General features: G+C 36.1%; 1 protein-coding gene across 1 annotated transcript in view; it reads right to left on the bottom strand.

Moving 5' to 3' along the window:
• Positions 1 to 15,462: 15,462 nt before the first annotated feature.
• Positions 15,463 to 19,961, bottom strand: part of NALF1 (NALCN channel auxiliary factor 1) — a 477,589-nt gene continuing 473,090 nt past the window's right edge. Inside the window, exon 3 of the mRNA XM_065677949.1 lies at positions 15,463 to 15,919. Coding sequence (XP_065534021.1) covers positions 15,624 to 15,919 — 296 coding nt within the window. The 3' untranslated portion in view covers positions 15,463 to 15,623. The remainder of the gene's footprint in view (positions 15,920 to 19,961) is intronic.

Below are 19,961 nucleotides of genomic sequence, written 5' to 3'. Positions count from 1 at the left end.
CAAAATTGGACTACCAGTTTACTATCTTGCATTTTACAAATATTCCAGAAGTGTGTTGAAGACCGCTTAAAATAGGAAGCAGTAAATAACTAACTCAACAACAGTGTCATTCTATAAGGCTCTGTTTTATTTTTGCGCTACATGATGTAGAGTGAGATGGTCTTATTATTACTGTTTTTTCACATCCTGCTAACACTGCTGCTTCTGAAAGTGACCTTCAAAGAGTAAACATTACAGAATCACAGAATCACAGAATCCCAAGGGTTGGAAGGGACCTAAAAAGATCATCTAGTCCAACCCCCCTGCAAGAGCAGGGTAACCTACAGTACATCACACAGGAACTTGTCCAGGCGGGCCTTGAATATCTCCAGTGTAGGAGACTCCACAACCCCCCTGGGCAACCTGTTCCAGTGCTCTGTCACTCTTACAGTAAAGAAGTTCTTCCTGATGTTAACGTGGAACTTCCTATGTTCCAGTTTACACCCATTGCCCCTTGTCCTATCACTGGATATCACTGAAAAAAGCCTAGCTCCATCATCCTGACACCTACCCTTTACATATTTGTAAACATTGATGAGGTCACCCCTCAGTCTCTTACACTCTTACTTAAGTCTCTTACTTACACTGAGTACAAAAGTTTCTTATTTCCATGGTCTAAATCTGATGTTCTTTAAGCCCATTGGAGGTTTCCAACAATACTTACTCTGCTTTTTTTCTCTCTAAATTCTCTTATTTCCAATTATGTAACTTTTCTTTTACAGGTATCCTTATTGTATTTCTAGGGTTTTTTTTGCTAGTTGTTTTAAAATCTTTTTTGCTTTCTGCTACTTCTTTTCAAAAAAGTAATGTGGCATAATCAAAATACATAATTCTATCAGATTAGGTAAAATCAGCGTATCCTTTACAGCTCTGTTTTGCGGTCTTGTTTTCCACTTAGCTGAAATGGAACTAAGCATAAGACAGTTTCAAGGGAGTTCAAAGGGATGGGAGCTAAGAATGAAAGATCTATAGAAAAAGATCTAGATGCAGTAGACCTGCAAGAAAAACAAAATGAAATAAAAGTGGGCGAAGTTTTTCTTTTGGTCTGAAGAACTTCTGCTCCTAAGAGTCAGTGGGGATTAGGATCTTAAAGCACTTCTGGGGGGGGGGGGGGAATAAAAAAAAATCTACTAATTTTTAGCTGTATCTCAAAAAGAATGCTTCAAATTAAACACGTGTATAGACCAAAGCTTTCCATCTTTACTTTTCAGAGTGCTATGATGATGTTGAAAGCTGAGCTGCTATTACAGGGCTCTCAGTTCTTTAAAATCCAAGTGACACAAGAGGGAAAGTGTAGAACCTCTTTCTCTGCCTGCCTTAGCCCTGTAATGACTCACTTAAAGCCTTGATAGAAGACAGAGAAAAACAAGTACTTTAGGCAGAATTATTATTAAATTAGATGTTTTACTTGGATAGGAAAAGCAATTTGAAAACCCATATAAATGTTTTGCAGAAATGTTCACTATGGTAAGTGTCCAGAAGGCTGAAAATACCACATGGGTAATAAGCTATCTACAGGCTCTTTGTGAAACAAAGTACGTCTTCCAGTAGAACATATTTTTTCAAGGTTAGCTGCTCAGGACTTAATGAGATGAAATATGTAATTTAGAAACATGAACATGGTTTCATCTAGTTTCACCCGTGATAAACAACATAGTATAATAGTCACCATGGAGATACCTTTTTCTGCTTTATGCTTACAGCATATTCTCAGCCTGCAGTGTCTGCTTCAAAGGAGTTGATGGAGCAGGCTAAATTTATGATTGCCACCTGGTGGCTAGAAAAGAAAATAATTAAGTTTTGGAATCTCCAGGATTATTAAGAAATAGCAGTTATGAAGGTGCTTTAGCAGAAAAAGCATTTCTGGAGATTCAGGTGATATTCTGTAGAAAAGCCATCTGAAATTATGCAGAGAAATGTATGCAAAATTTTAATTCATTCTTTGCCTTACATTTCATTTTTTAAAAGACTATTTAGACGTTAAAAGAGAAAATGATACATTAAACACAGGAACTGAGATTTGGTCAATACGTCACTTTTGAGGGGCTCCCTGAACTATCTTCCATCAGCATACATGGGCAGATTTTTCTTAACAGTTGGAATTTGTTTGGAATGACACTTACTTATAAACAGTAGCACTGTTTAAAAACAGTCAAAACCAACAACAAACCCCCTGCTAAGTTCATTTCCTGCATTTGTTGTTTGTCCTACATTTACAATTAGATTCTAGGAGAATGAGAAAATAGCATGGAAATAACAATCAGAGCAAGCAAAGAGCATATGCTCTCAAGATTTAAAATGATGGGATACAAATTTCCCTTCTAGTTTATGACGGACTTAGTATCATTGACTGTTCAGACTTACTGTAATGAAAAAGTAAAGCAAATTGTATTATGAAGTCCCCAGCAAATGCTCAACTATTTCAAATAACAGGATAATGGTACTTTAAAATTAAATTCATGATTCTAGGATCACTATGCCATTTGAAAATAGAACTGGTTATAATTTTTTTCTCCCTGTGATTAAAAAAAAGAAACAAAACCAAACAGTATTTGAATAAAGAAAAGTCCTTGATGCAAAGTAAAATTTGGGGATTTGGAAATCCTGTGCCTCACAGTGCATGGAACATTTTACTTTGCCTTCCTCTTTTCTGGGTCAGGTGTCCTTAGCAGGCACATCCCTGGAGGATCTCCTTTTGGAAAGACGAGGTAATGAGTCATGAAGTAACTGGATATGATGGATAATGTGAAATGTATTACAGCAAGATGCTAAGACTTGGAGAAGGAAAAGGATATGAAGCAAGCAAACTTATCTGCCCTCTTGACTACGTCATTCTTGTTTCCAGGCTCTCTTTTTTTTGTCACCATTAATTTGGAACTGGAAACATGTCACATATGGTGGGAAAAGAACAAAAAAACAGGCAAACAGTGCCCACTAGCCTGAAAGGGAAGGCATTTACCAGAAGAATACAGATCTCAGCCACAGGAAGAATTTGAGCCACCATCACCAGCATGCTGAATACTTTTAAACCACTTTATTGAAAAAGTGTGAAAGTGTGCAGTAACGCAAGTAGAGCAAGAAGAAAGATGAGAAAGAAAAAGGAATTAACTTTTTCCTCAGTAATATCATAGTGACTGCTAAATCTACTCTCCCTCATTTCAGTTCAGTCCTTTGGCACTTGGAATAAAAAGCAGGGGTACCTCCCATAAACAAAGGATTTACATTTTACATTCTTGCATATATTTTTCCTGCAGTGTTGCATATGGTATACATATTCTGGAGAGAAAATTGTTTTAAGAATTTGGAATTATGGATATGGAGACTATGGAAGGCTTGTATTTCCTCTGATTATCTTGAACAGTTTTCTTAGTATTTTTGTATTCAATGAAGAACTTAATTTTCCACCATATTTTATAGAGCCTATTTACCTGACTCAGAGCTCTAGATCTGCTGTAGAGCTGGAGGAGATGTCAGCTAGGCACTGCAATTTACATTAAATTCATTTGTTTGTTTAATCCACTATGCTTATAATGGATTTATTCATGCATTTTATTTAGGGTAGAAATTTATTTATTCAGTTTTAAAATTTGACACTTCAGGGACATCTCTTAAGGAGTGAAATGAGATCTGAATTATAAATGAGACAGTATATCATCACTTAAATGGGAATTTTGATTACCAGAAGATCAGCAAAGAGGAGGTTGCTTAGCTCTAGGTCTTTAATTCAATCACACACAGTACAGGACCTGGCAGAGACATTCCGTGTTAAGTTTCTGAATGCTAAGCATTATTAAGAAAGAGAATGTTCAGGCCTATGAAACATTTGTTCCATTTCTATCTTTGCTTTAAACAAAATACTGTGTAAGTTCAAAGGCAGGATAGATTTGTGTTACTGCTCTGGCTGAAGACGAAGAAAAAATTCATAACTGCTTTCCTATGGGTAAATTTTGCACCAAATTCTGTTCTTCTGGAAAACATAGTATCAACATCCATGACACCTCAGGCAGTAAACAGAAAAAAACCTACCACAAACCCATGAAACTCATGCAATCTGTAAAGCCTCCATCAAACAGCTGTGAAAATACTTGACTGTAGAAGGATTCTTCTTGCTCACATTGCCAGCCCCTTAAGTAACCTAAAATTGCCTACACACAGGAGCAGAAATTCAGAGTATTACTGATGACAAGAACCAGATACTGAGATTAGGAGGGCAAAAAATTTCAGCATGGTTTATTGCAGACAAGTCCGAGTAACTGATACTATTTCGTTCTGTCAAAATTGGTGAGAGTATGTGTAACTGGGTTGGGGATTAGCAGCCACAATGCCCTTTATTTTACATTTCCCTAAAACATGAGATGAACTTCCAGTTTTCTTAAGTCACATGAGGCTACACTGACTGTGACATGGCTTCAATGTATCATTCGATATTTCAAAACACTTGGGGTTTTGATGCAGTTCTTAGTACACATTCTGTTGTTTTGCAAGACTGATTTTTACAGCTCCGTGTGGAAGCCGTGAATTTCTATAATGCAATCACAATCATAAGTGACCTTGAAGAAAACATATAATAGCATAATATTTTTATAAAATAGGAATACACAGTGCTCTAATAAATAATATAAAAGAAGACCTATTTGATTTGAAGTTGACACTGATCGTTCCCTGTATGAATATAATGGTATGTATAATAAAGTTAATATTGACAAGAAAGGTATATTTCTCATATTGTATAATTTGGATCATTCAAAGTTAAGTTTATTATGATTCCTTGGTACTGACTTCACCTAATTCTTACCATAGCACTATAACAGCTTTTCCAGAGTAGTCTGGAAACATAATTTTAGTAGCAGCAGAGGATGTCTTTAAAATAGTGAAGTAAAAAAGAGCAACAATGAAACAAACCAACCCTGAAAAAATAAACCCTTCATAATTGCAAATAATTTTTATAATGACAAAAACAAACAAACAAAAACCCCCAACAAAAAACAAAAAAAACAACCCCAAAACCTATATTCTTGAATCAGCTTCTGGTTTGTTTGGGAAATTTTGTCCATCACTGTTAATGTGCCAGACACAGACTTCCACTTGCCTTTTATTGCTACACAATGAAAGACAAATTGTATTACTAGATTTCATACAGCACTGTGTGGCTTTGCCTATGTCTAGTACTCCTTCTCCTGCTGTCTGACAGCATATCACTGTACTACATTCAGCTGTGCTTCCAGTTTCAGCTGTTTCTGAAATCTGTATGTTGTTCTGAATTTAAGCTTTCTTTAGAGTCCCTGATTAGTTTACTGGGAGGGGGGAAAGCCTCTACTCAAAAGCCTACAGAGAATAAGAGAAGAATTCTATCATAGGAGAGAATGTAAGTCATAAAATATTTGCCTGAGGATTTTTTCCCACCCTACCTCCTATGTGAGAAATCAAGATACAGATCATACAAACCCTGTAAAAAACAAACATGTTCTATGGATCTTTAATGGCAGGAAGAATCGAGTCTCTTCTTATCAGGACATGTAAGGTGGATGTCCCATCATTGGAAGTGTTCAAGGTAATGTTGGACATGACTTTGAGCAACATGACCTAGTGAGGTCACTTCCAACCTAAACCATTCTACGATTCTATGAAATGCTCAGGGGATATTAAGCAAGAAGCCATAGTAAGCAAGAAGTCATGGAAGAGGACTGGATAAGCTAAGTGAGTAGAATGATGAATGCATGCTTGAAAAACTCTTGCATGCTTGTTCTGGTAAATGTATTTACTTTGAAAGAACAGAGTCCCTCACTTTCAGTCTATACACTAGTATAGTCTTGTGAAGCTTTATTGAGAAAAGTGGAACAGCTCAACCTTAAACCTTAAACATAAAAGACGGAAAATATGTTATAAAGAAAAAAAAAAGTGTTCTTGAAATAATGTTACATATAGATCAAAAGCTTGATGAGTTTTACTTTGGTTTACACATATTCCATTTCCTTCTTCTTATTCCCATGTGAATAACGGCCAGCCAGAGAAAATATTTTGTTCTGTGTTCCAAATGGTTTTCTTATAATAGGAACCACACTTAACTGTCACTTGCTTTATGCCTGATGATGTTGCACACATAAAGTGAAATCTTGATCTTCTTGTAGTCAGCAAGAATTTGCCCACAGGTTTGAAACAAAATTGAAGCCTTATGTCTCCTCCTTGGAAGCCAGTGGACTAATGACAAACTGGCATTGCTGGTCCACTGGGCTTAAACTATTGAATCAGTGAAATTACTCTAATTCACAATGTCTGAAGCTCATGGCTGAGAAAATCTGGCTTCAGACTATTCTGATATGCAAAAGGAGTTTTTAGTAAATCTGTATGTTGAAATAGAGGTCATGGTGAACTTCATTCACCCATTACATGTACCTACCTGTGTGAGCAAGTGGTTAGGTCAAAAAGGCTAGTGGCTGTGAAGGGGTGAGTAGAAATATCATATAGGTTACAGGACTGTAAGGAAATGGTGAGACTTTTGGCTTATTTTCTCACTATATTTACAGCTCAGATGATTGTTACAAAAGAGTTTTTATTTTTGCCTGACCTTTGCCACAGTACCTTATGCCAGCTTCACTGTATTTTGGCCCATCTGATCAGGAGCCTGAGCACTTATTTCCACAGATGTGTTGCCATCATATACTGTCAACCAAAATAGTTCCTAAAACATTTGAAATCTGAATTGTAAATGTCCATCTACTTACCTCTTTGAACTGTTGTTTTCTTTATCAGTCCCTTTTGAGAATAAAATGCTTGCATGACCAGACAGACAAATATCTAATATCACTTATTAATTCAGATCCTTGTTATAAACTACTGAATATCCCATAGGTAATAAATAAACATGCATTTTTGTAGGTTCCACACCATTGAACTTTGATATACACATGATATAAAATTAAATGCTTTTCTTTTGTGGGTATTATTTTTCTTCTGATTTTTATTCCCTTCATAAGAAATCTTCAATGAACATCTGTAAAGTGCTGATGCTGTTATATGGTACAGTCTGGAAAACCAGTTGACTATGAGGTAATTACCTTGATCTTTATATTTTTTCAGAAGCATTTTTTTTTTAAATAGGTAGCTGCAGTCTAGGTCAGAACACATTATTTTCTTTTTTTGTTGTTTGTTTGCTTTTTTCTTGAGGAAGAAAAAGAAAGTTTATATTCTAAAAGAAATGTTTAAATATAATCTTTTTTAAAAAATAATTGCACCCCCCAAAAAAAGCCTTGGGTTTAATTTCATTCATAAATCCCTAGTACCAAAAAGTCAGACTCACTGTTTGCATCTTTAAATTTATTCTTAGTAGAGCATTATTTTTAGTATTTTTTTCACAATCTTCAACAGTTTCTCCTGTCATTTTGAAAACAAGTTTTTCTGTGAGTCATTGTAATAAATTATTTCATCAAAGTTCTCTGTAAAAAATTAAAGATAGTATTAGTTGCTTAACTAAAGTTGCTATAATAATACAATATTTAATATATTATTACAATTTACAGTAGTGTTTCTGTTTTTGTTTTTTTTTCTGACAGGACCATGTAGCCCTCTTTTCAATGCTAAGAATCATAGGACATTCCATATAGTTAAAAAACACTGATGCTAGTTTAGCCCATTTCAAATAACATCCAGTCCTTAACTCTGAAGAAAGAAGGAAAAGAAAAAGGAAACAAGATTAAACACAGTTAATTAAATTTGTTTCTAACATGAGCTTTCTGTTCATACAATTTGGGAATAACAGAAGACTAGTATAATTTTAATTGCAAATCTGTTAACATAAGCATGTAATTTGTAGCTGCACAGTTCAATATGAATTTCTAAGAGGCCAAAAATCTGGTTTTGAACAAAAGAAAAGAAAACAAACAGAAGAAACCAAGTAGCTTCTGAAGAACTACATAAGTTGTCATTAGGGGTTAATAATAAAAAATGCAATTAACAGAATGCTTAACTCAATTTTCACTGGTAGGGGTGAAAATTTTGTCAATTGTTTTAAATATTTTTTCTTGTATTTATAATCCTGTGTAATTTTTTGCATATTCAAACCCTGAATGAACCTTGTTAGGTTTCAGAAAAACAAAGGTCTATCAAATCAAAGCTCAAAGCTTTGGCTCAACATGGCTTTTGCATAGAGCTGCAGCTAATTATTTGACCTACCACTTGAACAAACTTTTGGAACATTTCATTCAGCTGTTCACATGCTTATTTATCTTATCCTTGTGAGTTTATATGTGCTGAAAGGGACCTTGGGCTTTTCAAATCCTCCCTGAACTCAGTGGAAGGACTTGCACTGCAACTGGCAGGTGTTGATCAATGGCATTAATCCTAGTACCATCTAAATGAAAACCATGAGTCCCATTGAATTCAGTGGACCTGTGGACTAGCGATAGGTAGGAAACTGATGGGAGAATATCCCTCTGTGAATGAAAAAATAAATCCTTTTGTTTTGTTTCTTCTTTTTTTTTTTTTTTGTGTTTCCTGCAGGTGTAGCAAATATAAAGTAGGAGAGCTTTACATCTTATCAAATGCATTTAATTTTTAAGAGGGTTAATAAGGCAAAAATATGTCCTGGGTCAGACTGGTGACTCACTCAGAGAAAGGGAAAGGTGGAAAGGTGGAGGGAAGGAAGGAATGGGAGAAAGAAAAGAAAATTTTTCTCTCTCATTTGTGTTTAGTGGTCTTCAAAACCCACAAAAACTAGTGACTATTTTTCCCATTGGTCATAGGCCTGATATCTTCCAACTCAAGCAGCTGCTCTGCTTTCTTTTCAGAGTTTTCCTAGAAAGCTCATTAGTAGCTGATAAATAGTTAAGTACCACTACCACATAGGAACCTGGTCCTGTAAAGTGCTAGGTGCTCTTCCCCATCAAATACAATAATTAGAACTGAGCTCACTTGGTTGAAATCCTGTATTCCCTGTGCAAATTATAATAAATGCCATCAAAATTAGGTAATGCTACCAAATTATTGACTGCTTAATACGTAATCTGTCAGCATTCCTCAGAGAAGGAAAAGAGCATCTCTCTCCCACATGTGTGCAGTAACCAGACCTTGCATATTCTTACTAGGCCAATTAATAGTTCATTCATTTGTGTCCACCGCAGCAACACCAGAAAAGAAATAAAGATACTTCTTTTTCTTTCTCATTCAGTAAAGAGTAGCCTGATGATCAGGGAGCGGACAGATGTACATTCACAGGAAACCTAGTCACTGCATTCTAGCTGGTATGGGGTTATCACTTCGTCTTCCATCCATGTTTCATGAAAAAAAGGTGATGTAGGAGTCTAAACCTATCAAAACCTCCAAAAATATGAATCCCAGGTGGAGATAGGTGGCTCTATGCTCAGAGATGCTCAGAGAACAATTCTGAGAGGGCAGAGCTAATGTAAGACTGTCTTGTTCAGTGTAGACCACTGGCTTATGTTGCATCTGCCTCATTAGGTTCTCTTTCTTGATCACCAGCTGCTATTGTCCAGCTTAATTGAGAGGTCTATATTTACCATTTATAAGACACATCAGGGTTTGGTGCTGCAATGATCAGTGTTGTCCTGACTTACGATACATTCAAATAAATCTTGCAGTGGCGTATGCAGACATTATTTCCCTCTGCTGCCTGCTTTATCCCTCTGACAGATGCTACCTCCCTTCTTTAATCCTCCCACTGCTAGAGACTCGATGGAAAGGTATGTGTGCCTGCTTTACAGATGCCCTGGTTGGCAGTCTAGTCTTCCCTCAGATGCCACTCTTTTTGCACTACAGTGGACGTCACATCCTCTTTTCTGCTTATCATACTCTGAGACAATACATTCCGGCAACGTCATACAGGGGTGCGGCTGGAAGGGTAATGTCCGGACTGCTGCAAGGAGAGTCTGACAGCGATTTGTTGTCAAACCTCTTGCCCCTTCTGCTGAGATAGTCCTTCATGTGATAAATGAAGATATACACAGCGTGTAAAATCTTCAACCTTACTCGGAGGGCTGATTAGAAAGCATGCCTATCATTTTAATCCTGCCTTAGTTTGGACAGTTCAGCGCATCTACTGCATTTAAAGCATACTAGTGTTCTTTCTGACCTTTGCAATGGGGCCTGAAGGTGTAAGCAGGGCAAGCGCAGTCCCCTCTCAAGAGGAAATTGAGTCACTTTGTGTATCCAAGAGACAAATGTAGCATTAGGAGAATGAGAGACTAGAGATTGTGCTGAAGTTCTGAAGCTTAGTCTGCACTTTGAACAGAGGCCCATAGGACCCATGGCTGAGACCTCCTGTACTACTGATGCTGGAACTGCCGGAATGGGGTCTGTGCTGGGAACTTACTCTGGAAATCAAAGATTTGAATGAAAAATTTAGAAGGACCATAACTAAGCTTATAGGAGACTGGATGGTGGAATGAATAATCAAATTACTCCTTTCTCCCAAATATGTTACTTTTCCTATTACAAAATATGTTTCTGTTGCTGAAATTCTATCTGGGAATCCACTTTCCATAGTAAGAAATATAAATACAATAATTTTGCCCTATTTATTTTATAGGTCTCATCCTTTGGTGTTTTTACTCTACAGTATGTTGTATTCGTAATAATTGTGGACAAAATATATATGTGTCTTTTAAAAAAGAACTATTTCTATCTACATCTACTTTTTTTTTCTTTTTTTTTTTTTTCATCTCTGATATATTTTGAAGAAGTATACCTTGTTTCTCAGATGGATTTTGGCCCAGATCTATTTTGGTTTTTTGTTTTAGTTTCATCACTCACAGTAGTTCCCTCTCTCTTACTCTCCCTCCAGGGACAGATCAAGTTTGCTAACATTTAAAAAATGCTGGAAAAACCTGGAAAACTTAGAGGTGTTCAGTAAACTGAATTGCTCTGAGTTGTTGCAAAACATGTTGACAAATTATATCCCTCAATTGAGATGGTATGGGCTTCAGTCCTCTTTGCCATCCAAAAAACTAGTTTTAATGAGGACTATCATATTAAGAACTGAACATATTATTTTCCCAGGCTTTTCTAAAATGTTTTTTTCCTGCCAGCTGCTGACAGACAGCAGAGCCTCTTTTTACCTCAGAAAGGCTACTGAATTTCACCTCTGCAATGACAAGGCTTCTGTTAATTTGTCCACTATGTTCTTAGCTAAAGTTTGAAACCACTCCTTCACCAAACTAATATAATAGTAGACAATAACAATAAAACAGAACTGTTCACCGTTAGTATGCCATCACCAGTCTCTTGTTAAGACTCAGTTGGCTAGGGCTGAACCCAGTGATCCTCTGCTGATGCACTATGCCCATAAGCAATTCCTGAGTAAAGACTATGGGACAACAAATTGAGACCTGCGTGCTACAGTGAATTTGTTGTGGGTGCGTGCCTGTACCTGTATCAAGGCCCACTGAAGTCAGCATGCACCTGAGCCCAGATTGAAGCCTGCCTGTGCAGGGCTCATCACAGGGTGATGGCACCAATGGTACAGTGAAAGCTGCAATAAGGAAAAATCCTGAAATTTCCTAAGACAAATTTATTTCTTTCCTTAAAGCTACCTCTATCCTGCAAGTGAGTTTTGCTTGTGCTTTGGATAGTCACTTGACAGGTTTCACTGTGTAAATTTGTGTGCATATACATAAGCTGTCTTCAGCTCTCACGATAAGCAGGTATCTTCTGTGCAGAGAGGCAACGCTTACAAAAAGGACATCCATTATCATAACAAATACAGAGAGAGCAGAAGACAATGTCCTTGTCCCTCACTTTTTAATAGAAGAGTGTAACTATATAAGCAGAGTGCCACATCGTGTACCAAATGAAACTTGACATCTCTGCTCTTTGACATACAGCTCTCATTCTTTCCTCTCTAATCACTTAGAACAACATTATTTTTAAACCTTGAGAAAGAATTTCTTGACAGTCTATGTTTGGTTTGTATCTATCGTTCCACAGATTCTTTGGCAGCTGATGGCTTGGTTTCACCATTTATAGAACTAAAACTTCATTCTAAAGTTTTGTTGGGTTTTGTCTTTAAATTATGACATGCAGAAGGACAGCCTTCACCTGCTATCGTTTAAAAAAAAAAGATACTGTCTCTTTAATGAAAGAAAAGCATCAATATAATGTATTACCGAATGCAAACGCAATAAGGTATAACATATAGCTCTGGTTATGTTATATGACATTTGGCTTAGCAGTATTAACATATTGCACAAAATCTGGATTTTCCCTATTGCAGAAAATAAGACATAAAAGACATGGGAAATTTCTCTCTTTCATATGATCATAAAATAAATACTCTATTTTTCCTTTTTCTTCTAATCAATCATTGGCAGAAATATTTTAGTATTACTCCTTTGTTAAGCCAGCTCTTTATCATGTATGTATTAGGCATACAGTACAAGGAGAAATGGAACAAGATGGCAGTTGCAAGTGGCAAGATGCAAATTTATTCTGGAAAAAAAAGTAGTATGTGCACAATATCAAGCATGCTCAGGTTTGTGCCAGGAAAACTATTATGAATAAGGAATGGATGGAATGGAATTTTGCATCATACATGATCGCATGTTGCTTAACTTCACAGAATAGTCCTTGTCTACTCCTGATGTCCCAGTTGCCACCAAGAGAAGCTGCACACCACACTGCTGGAGTGAAAATGGCAACAGATTCCCCAGCAGTAGCCACCTCTGCACCATGACTCTTTGTTTCAAAAAATTAAAGAAATAGACCTCAACAAGATGACAGAGAAAATTCACAGACCATTGAACTGCAGGCACTAACTCCAGGTGGGGAGAGGGAGAGGAGTTTATTACATCTTGTACTTGTGTAATAATTAAAAGTCTGTAATTGTTTTCTGCTTCTTTTTGCCTCAGTTTAATTTGGCTACTTTTGCATGTGATGATGTTGTCACTGTTTTTCCTTATGTCTCTCATATCGTATGACGCGCGACCGAATGTAGCCTAGCATTGGAGGAGTCATATTTTTCACTGACACGACTTGAAAACATTTTAATAGAAAAATAAGGGATGAAGGATGAAAAAGAGCAGGAGAGAAGAAAGAATATGTCTCAAAAGATAGCTCTCTATAGTTTACCATGAACCAAAACAGAAATAATAACTCTTCTTCCTGTGCCAATTCAATCGGGATGAACCAGACTTGCTACTCTATTGGTACAGTGTAAAAATAGATGACAGTGAGTGACGGTGTGAACAAAAAGATGGAAACATCACAAAAATGGATGTTGGATGGCCTTTGCACAGCAGAGGTAGATAAAGGTTATAACAAACTGTTTACTGACCACGTACACTTACTAGAATTAAGAGGTCAGTTGAACAAGAGCTCACCTAGTAAGAGCTTTCCCAGTAGTGTGACTCATCAGCTGTTGCACAGTACCAGAGCACTGCCCAGTTATTGCTCCATCACTTTTTAATAACATCTCTGTCCTTTCAAAAGTCTACATTCTACCATTAGTTAAGGCTTTTTCATTTGCATTTCTACATTTTTCCCCAATTTTGCATCAGTTCAATATAATTAATACATGTGCCTCTAACAGAAAATAAAATAAAATAAAAAGCACCATGTTTTATTGAACAAAATATAGCATGTGCAAGGAAGGGAAGGGAGGAATTATAGAAACAAACCAGTGTTGAAGAATTTTGCATTAGCTGGTGCTTTTCGTTGCCATGTTTGCACAGATCATTTTAGGCTCCTCAGTCCAGGTTGTAGTAAAACACTATCAAAACAAATACTTTTGCAAAATATTTGAGCTTTTGCAGCTTAACATGTGCATCTTGAACCGCTTAAGCAGCATGGTTATCTTTTTTTTTTTTTTTCTCCAGAATTTAACAGACCATAAAGTGTATACAAAAAAGCATTATGCACCAGTGATTAAATGTTCTTACAACATTAATATTTATCAAGGGGTATTTCATATCTAGAAAGTAGGTAACTATATTTTATTTCCTAAGAGAACATTTTCTATAGTTTTCCTTCATCTCCCAGCTACACAGCAAACATCTCTAAAGTGCACTTCCCAAGTGTAGTTAGAGAATAGGAAGGAATGTAAAGTTTTTAAAAACAGCCCTTATTAACTTTTCCTTCCATTGATTCTACTGTAAACTCTAAAAAGCCTTTTTAAAAAGCAAATTCTCGTACACTCAGCAGGTGAAATGTTCCCACAAAACTAAAAGTAAACAAATTAAAAATCACCCCAAACAATAAAAAATCAGCAATCATATTACAATCTTATCTCTTGACTACTCATATCCTAGAATATCCTTACTAGTTTTATTGCACATTTATGAAAACAGTTGTCTATATATTTAAAAAAAAATAGTTTCTTTATCTGTGCTAACACATTCTTGTGCACCCTTAATAACTAGATCAACTTTCCACAACACGTAGATACTAGAAAAACAATGGACTCAAAACCAAAAAGATACTTTGTATTGTAGATGCTCAAAGGCTTCTAGTGTAATTTTTTGAGACAAAAAGACTTGGATTTTGGAAGCTCTTTGCTCCCACTCTTCATGAAAGCTGCTGGTTATATGACAGCAGGAGAACTCAAAACGTAATTCACAATGAATGCCAATCCTTCACCTCCAATATGAAGGCTTCCCAACTACTCAACTTGCTGAGCATAACTGGTTTTACATAGCATACCTAAAAAAGGCTGCTCCTGTTCAACTGACCAGTGAGAAAGGACTGGACTTCTTCAAAACGGGTATTGGAGCAACAGTTTGTTATATATTTCTTTACATTTTTTAACTGTCCGATCCCACCTTGTAAGGAGAGCACTTGTTTGTTCAGCTAAAAGGAACCCCCTTCATGCTCCTTTTGGGTTTGCTCAGTCAACTGGTTTGTGCAAGTGGCAGAGGCACACTGGAATTGTGTACCCATTCATTGTGATTACACAGACAGAAGCAAATGTATGTTGTCTGTGACGGGAGATGGGAAGGGGAAAGGAGATGAATGGTTCCCATGGGTAAGAGGACAGTTAGGTTGTTTTGGGTTTTTTGTGGTTTTTTTTCTTTTTTTTTTTTTCTTTTTTCTTCTTTTTTATTTTTTGTTAAATTTTGTTTTGTTGTTCTTTTTGTGTTTTTTTTTCTTGTTTTGTAGGTTTTTAGGTTTTTTTTGTTGTTTTTAGTTGTTGTTGTTTTTTCTTTTGCTATGTCATGGAATCATAGCAGTCATTCCTCTAATAGAAACTGACAGGACATAAAAGACAGAACTATCAGATGAACACACACAATGACTAGAAATATATTGACAGAGAAAAGACTTAATTTAGCTTTGAGAAACCGTCCCAAAAAATAAAATCCTGTATTAACAAGTGCAAAAAACAAACAAAAAAAGAAACTCCAAACATTAAAACACAGTGTATAAAATGGTGTGAGAAATTTAAGTCACCATACAGCCTTTTAGTCAATAAAAAGCTGTGTTCATGTGTCCTTGTTGTTTGGGTAATGGCCCATTCTTTTCATTTTACCCAAAAGGTCAATCAAGAAGAGATCTGAGGGTAAAGCACTCAGTCCTTGCTATTTTTGACTGAAGACATTTGGGCCTGTTGTGTTTCTATCATATCAGATGAATCCTTTCTTTTATTCCTCATTGGTTGAATTATCTTCCAAAGTAGTTATACCTCCAAAGCCCAGTCCTGTTGAGTTCTGTGCTGCTGAGACTGTAAGTACTGTTTGTAAGAGCATTAATACGAGAACACACAGTTTAAGTCTGCTGTTACACAGTCTTGATGCTGATGAAACTGTGAGTGATGTCCTGTGACACATTGTTGAGCCACTTGTTTTTATAGTCCCTTTGGATTGATGATCTGATAATAGTCCCCATCTGACATCACAGCATTCTGGTTCTGCATTGGTTGGATAGTTTTCATAGAGCCCTGCAGGGTAAATACAAGAAAAAGCAACCATCAGGCATCAAAAGACTGGCAGAATCTGGTAGCACAAAGAAGCAGTGAATAAATTAGTCTAAGCAAAGAAATCCACATCTTTCAGGGAGCCTGAGGCCCTCAGAACACTGGCCATTTTGTATAATTAAAGTTGTTGAAGGGATATGCATTGTCTAACAGGAAGCAGCACCAAAAGATCATTTAACAGAAGTATGACATTGAGCATGGTTGTGTAAAGAAATGGCATTTAAAAGTAATTATTGATATTTGAACTATAAAGATATTTGAATTCTTCCTTTTTGGGAAGTAACAAGTAATCAAAGCAGACATTTCCATAAAACTTGAAACGATCTTGAAATTATTGCTCAGTCTGTAAGCACATACTAGCAATATTATTGCCCACACAAACATAGGCATTAAATAACAAATAATTGATACACCTACAATATTGATGATATTGATTGTCAAAATAATACAGATCAAACAGCTGTACAGGAACAGCTTCAAACAGAACTGTGCAGAGTGTACTTCTTTACCGTACCTCAACTGAGGTTCTTCAGCTAAAGTGTTCTTTTCAGCATATCCCAGAGGCAAGAACAATCTTTCCCTGCCATGCATCAATCAGATTCCTTGATACGTCTGACTATACATCTAAGCCCTTTCTGCCTTTGGAACTTTACTGAGTTACTCAGACTGATCTGATTATGAATTTTTGAACAGTTAGGAAATCTGTCATTTCCAAAAGATGCAACTGTCTTTTTGGAAATTGTCAATGCTGTCTGCATTACTATATAGGACAGTAACACAACCAGAGTATTCCATTTGTTTCTGACATATATTCTTTTCTACTATATTACAAGAACTTAATTATGCTGTTTAATTAATAGTCACATTCAAGAATCATAGAATTGTAGAACAGTTAGGGTTGGAAAGGACAAATACCTTTTCTCCATTAATCATTAACCATACTACAATTTTGGAGTAAATAATTACTCTATGGCAGTGCTAGGTTTCACTAGACAAGAGCCCTATATATACCGAAATATTAGGATAACAGTTTTGGAAGCAGACACATAATTGTTATCATTTATAAATTAACTTTGCCTCTTGGAACAAGAATTACATTTAATGTAAAGTATCACAGCAATGATATTACTTTCAAAAAGCAATGTCTACAAGTTTAGGCATAGCATCCTTAGGTCCAAGTATCAGACTGCTTGTATTTTGTGAATAACCCGTAAAAAAAAAGCAGCACACCTTTAAATAAGACAAAACTTAACTCTTTTGTTCCTACTTCTATATTATTGATTTACAACTAAAAAAGAAGTGCATTGGGTATGCTGAGCATGTTAAAATGGAAATTAAACCTAAACTCTTTTAGATAGCTGATATAATGGTCTACTATGTTACGTGTTATCTAAGTAAAGTTGCATTTACTTTTTGATTCAATCAAGTTTTTAAAGATACAGGAATGACAACAGCTTGTCTGATTTTCTGCAAAGTCAGTGTTTACTTTGCAGGAAATAAGGCTATTGTTTTGCACCTATGCAGTCAGACACTTAAGGCAGAGCACGAGCACTTGAAAATTCTTTATTCTCTATCAGATCTTCACTGAATGTACTTCATGCTTTTTAAGAGATTGTTTTGCATTTTGGAACTTGTAGACAGTTGTTTATTACAAGTATAATAAAGCACTTACTCCTAACATCATATTTTCTGAGATACATCTTTTGGTGTTTGCGTGCATAAGTGTGTTTTTAAACATGGTAACATACAAGAAGTGCCTCCTAAAGCAGGTAATTATATGATCGGTTCTATGACTGCAGTAGCTCAAACTGTTAGTGGTAATTGAAGAGACACAGAGAATGGTTAATGCTTTGATCCCACTGAGGTTTGTTTACTATTCAGACTATATTTCCTGTCTTGTTATAGGAAAACCCAGACTTCCCTTGAAAATCAAAGCCTATATATACAAGCTGGCAATCAAAAGGTATTTAAATAGTTCATATGCACTTACTGAATTATAAATAAATTGAAGACAACTCCACATTCAAAGCTGCATTGAACTTGTTCCTTGATGCAAAATTACATTTCCTCTTTATTTCAATTCAGCAATTGAATTCAGGTTTTGAAATTGCAGTTACATATTTAATAATCAATTAACTGCGGAACCACTATTCATATGACAGTTGCAGAACATTTATATAAATTCAGTCAGAGCTTTTGCACTGAGATAATAAAACATCATAATTGTGCTTCATCACATAGTTGTTTGAAGCCATAATTATCAGTTTTGGCTCCTTGGATCTAATCAGTCTACTCAGTCAAAGAGTTACAAACCTGTGACTTACCAGAAACCCTGGAAAGCTGGCTACATCAGCCTTGGAAAAACAAGGAGAAAAAAACCTAGTTTGTTCTTTTATAAAAACATTTTATATGGATACAGAGTTTGGGGTAAGAAATCAAAAGGGTATCGTCTTTACCCATCAAACCACCAAGGCTTCTTTCTTCCTCTTCTGTCTTTGTAGTTCAGTTTCTAGATATTATCACTCTGTATTACTTGGATGTTCAGAAATTGTATTTTTGAGACTTACTTACCAACTGTTACTGGCTCAAAACCTAATTTGCTTTTCCCTTTTCACTTAAAACTCTCTGCTCTGGATCTCAATTTCTCAACTTTTCTCAGCACTCACCCATATTGCACCAGTAAAAATCTTGGTCCAGGTGGAGGTTCTTGGATGTTGATCTCTATCAAAGATCTAGAATTTGCCAGGATACTTTCTGGTATCAAACCATTCTCCAGGCAGATATGCTGTCACTCATGGAGGTCACGTAAAAGCGATCTCTTTGCTTTTTAACCAGATAGTTTTTTCACATGCAGATAACATTTTGATGATCAGCACAGCAGTTATATCTGTAGGGAATGTGTGTTACTAATGCTGATGAAAGAATTAGGGCTACTCATTTACTTAGATTATGTTAATGGAGACATGACTGTGGATAAAACCCATGTTTTCTGCTCAGCTGACTCATACTGGAAGAAAAAGGAGAGACAGCATGATCATCATGTTCACTTTGTGCAGAAACAGCTTTGGGGGAAAATCAGCAAACTGCAAATAAGCTTTATACAAGAATTAAAAACAAAAGACTGTCTATGCACGCATTGTCTGCTGAACAGCTAGATCACCAGCTAACTCAGGGAACACTGTGGTTTCTGCCTGAGCACTTTAATTTCGTTTGCACAGGTAGCAGCATACAAACAGGTGGTTGCATTTCCACATCTCACCCCAACACCATTGGGATGTGTCATGCTCATAGCTGGATCTGTATCTGTAGCAGTTGGTCGACTTTGGCCTGCTTCTTGATTTCTTTGCTACAGAAAGAGCTATGGAGCCATAGTATTCTGCATCAAAGAAAACTGGTCTGAAAACTGGTCTGGTTGATATATTTGTTGTCATTGATGGGTAAGTATTTTGGAAAGCCACAGAAATAAAACAGATCTTATGGTATGTTATGGTTCTTCCCCATTTTCTTTCTGTACAACTCTAAACTGTAGTCCTTTTTAGCATAGATTTCAGATTATTTTGAGAGGCGTACCAAGCTTGTGCTTGAAGAAAATATCATGAACTAGAAGAAACCAGATAAGCAGATGTGGTATACCTGAAGTTTTTAATACTTCATTTTATTGTGAAGGCCAAAGTAAATAATGTCTGCCAAGACTGATCCATCCAGCAGTGACATCATTGTATCAGTGACAGCAAATACTCTGCATGACATTTCTCCTTCTGGGGAATTATTTTAGAGATTTCAATATTAACATTTTCCAACTATAGAAGGCAAAAGAACACATTAGATACTATACGACTAGATTTCACTGCTTGTTTACATCTGATCTGGAAGTCATCACTCTTCGGTCTTATCCAGATGGTCCTCTCAACTTCTAAGTGACACATTATGATGCTTCTTTTTAGGCATGTATTTTATACGCTTCATATTATGAAAAGTAATAAAATGAAATATAGACGAAGGTTTA

Source organism: Lathamus discolor, chromosome 4 (genome assembly GCF_037157495.1).
Source record: "Lathamus discolor isolate bLatDis1 chromosome 4, bLatDis1.hap1, whole genome shotgun sequence".
NCBI lineage: Eukaryota > Metazoa > Chordata > Aves > Psittaciformes > Psittacidae > Lathamus > Lathamus discolor.
This window is presented reverse-complemented; position numbering and strand designations above follow the sequence as displayed.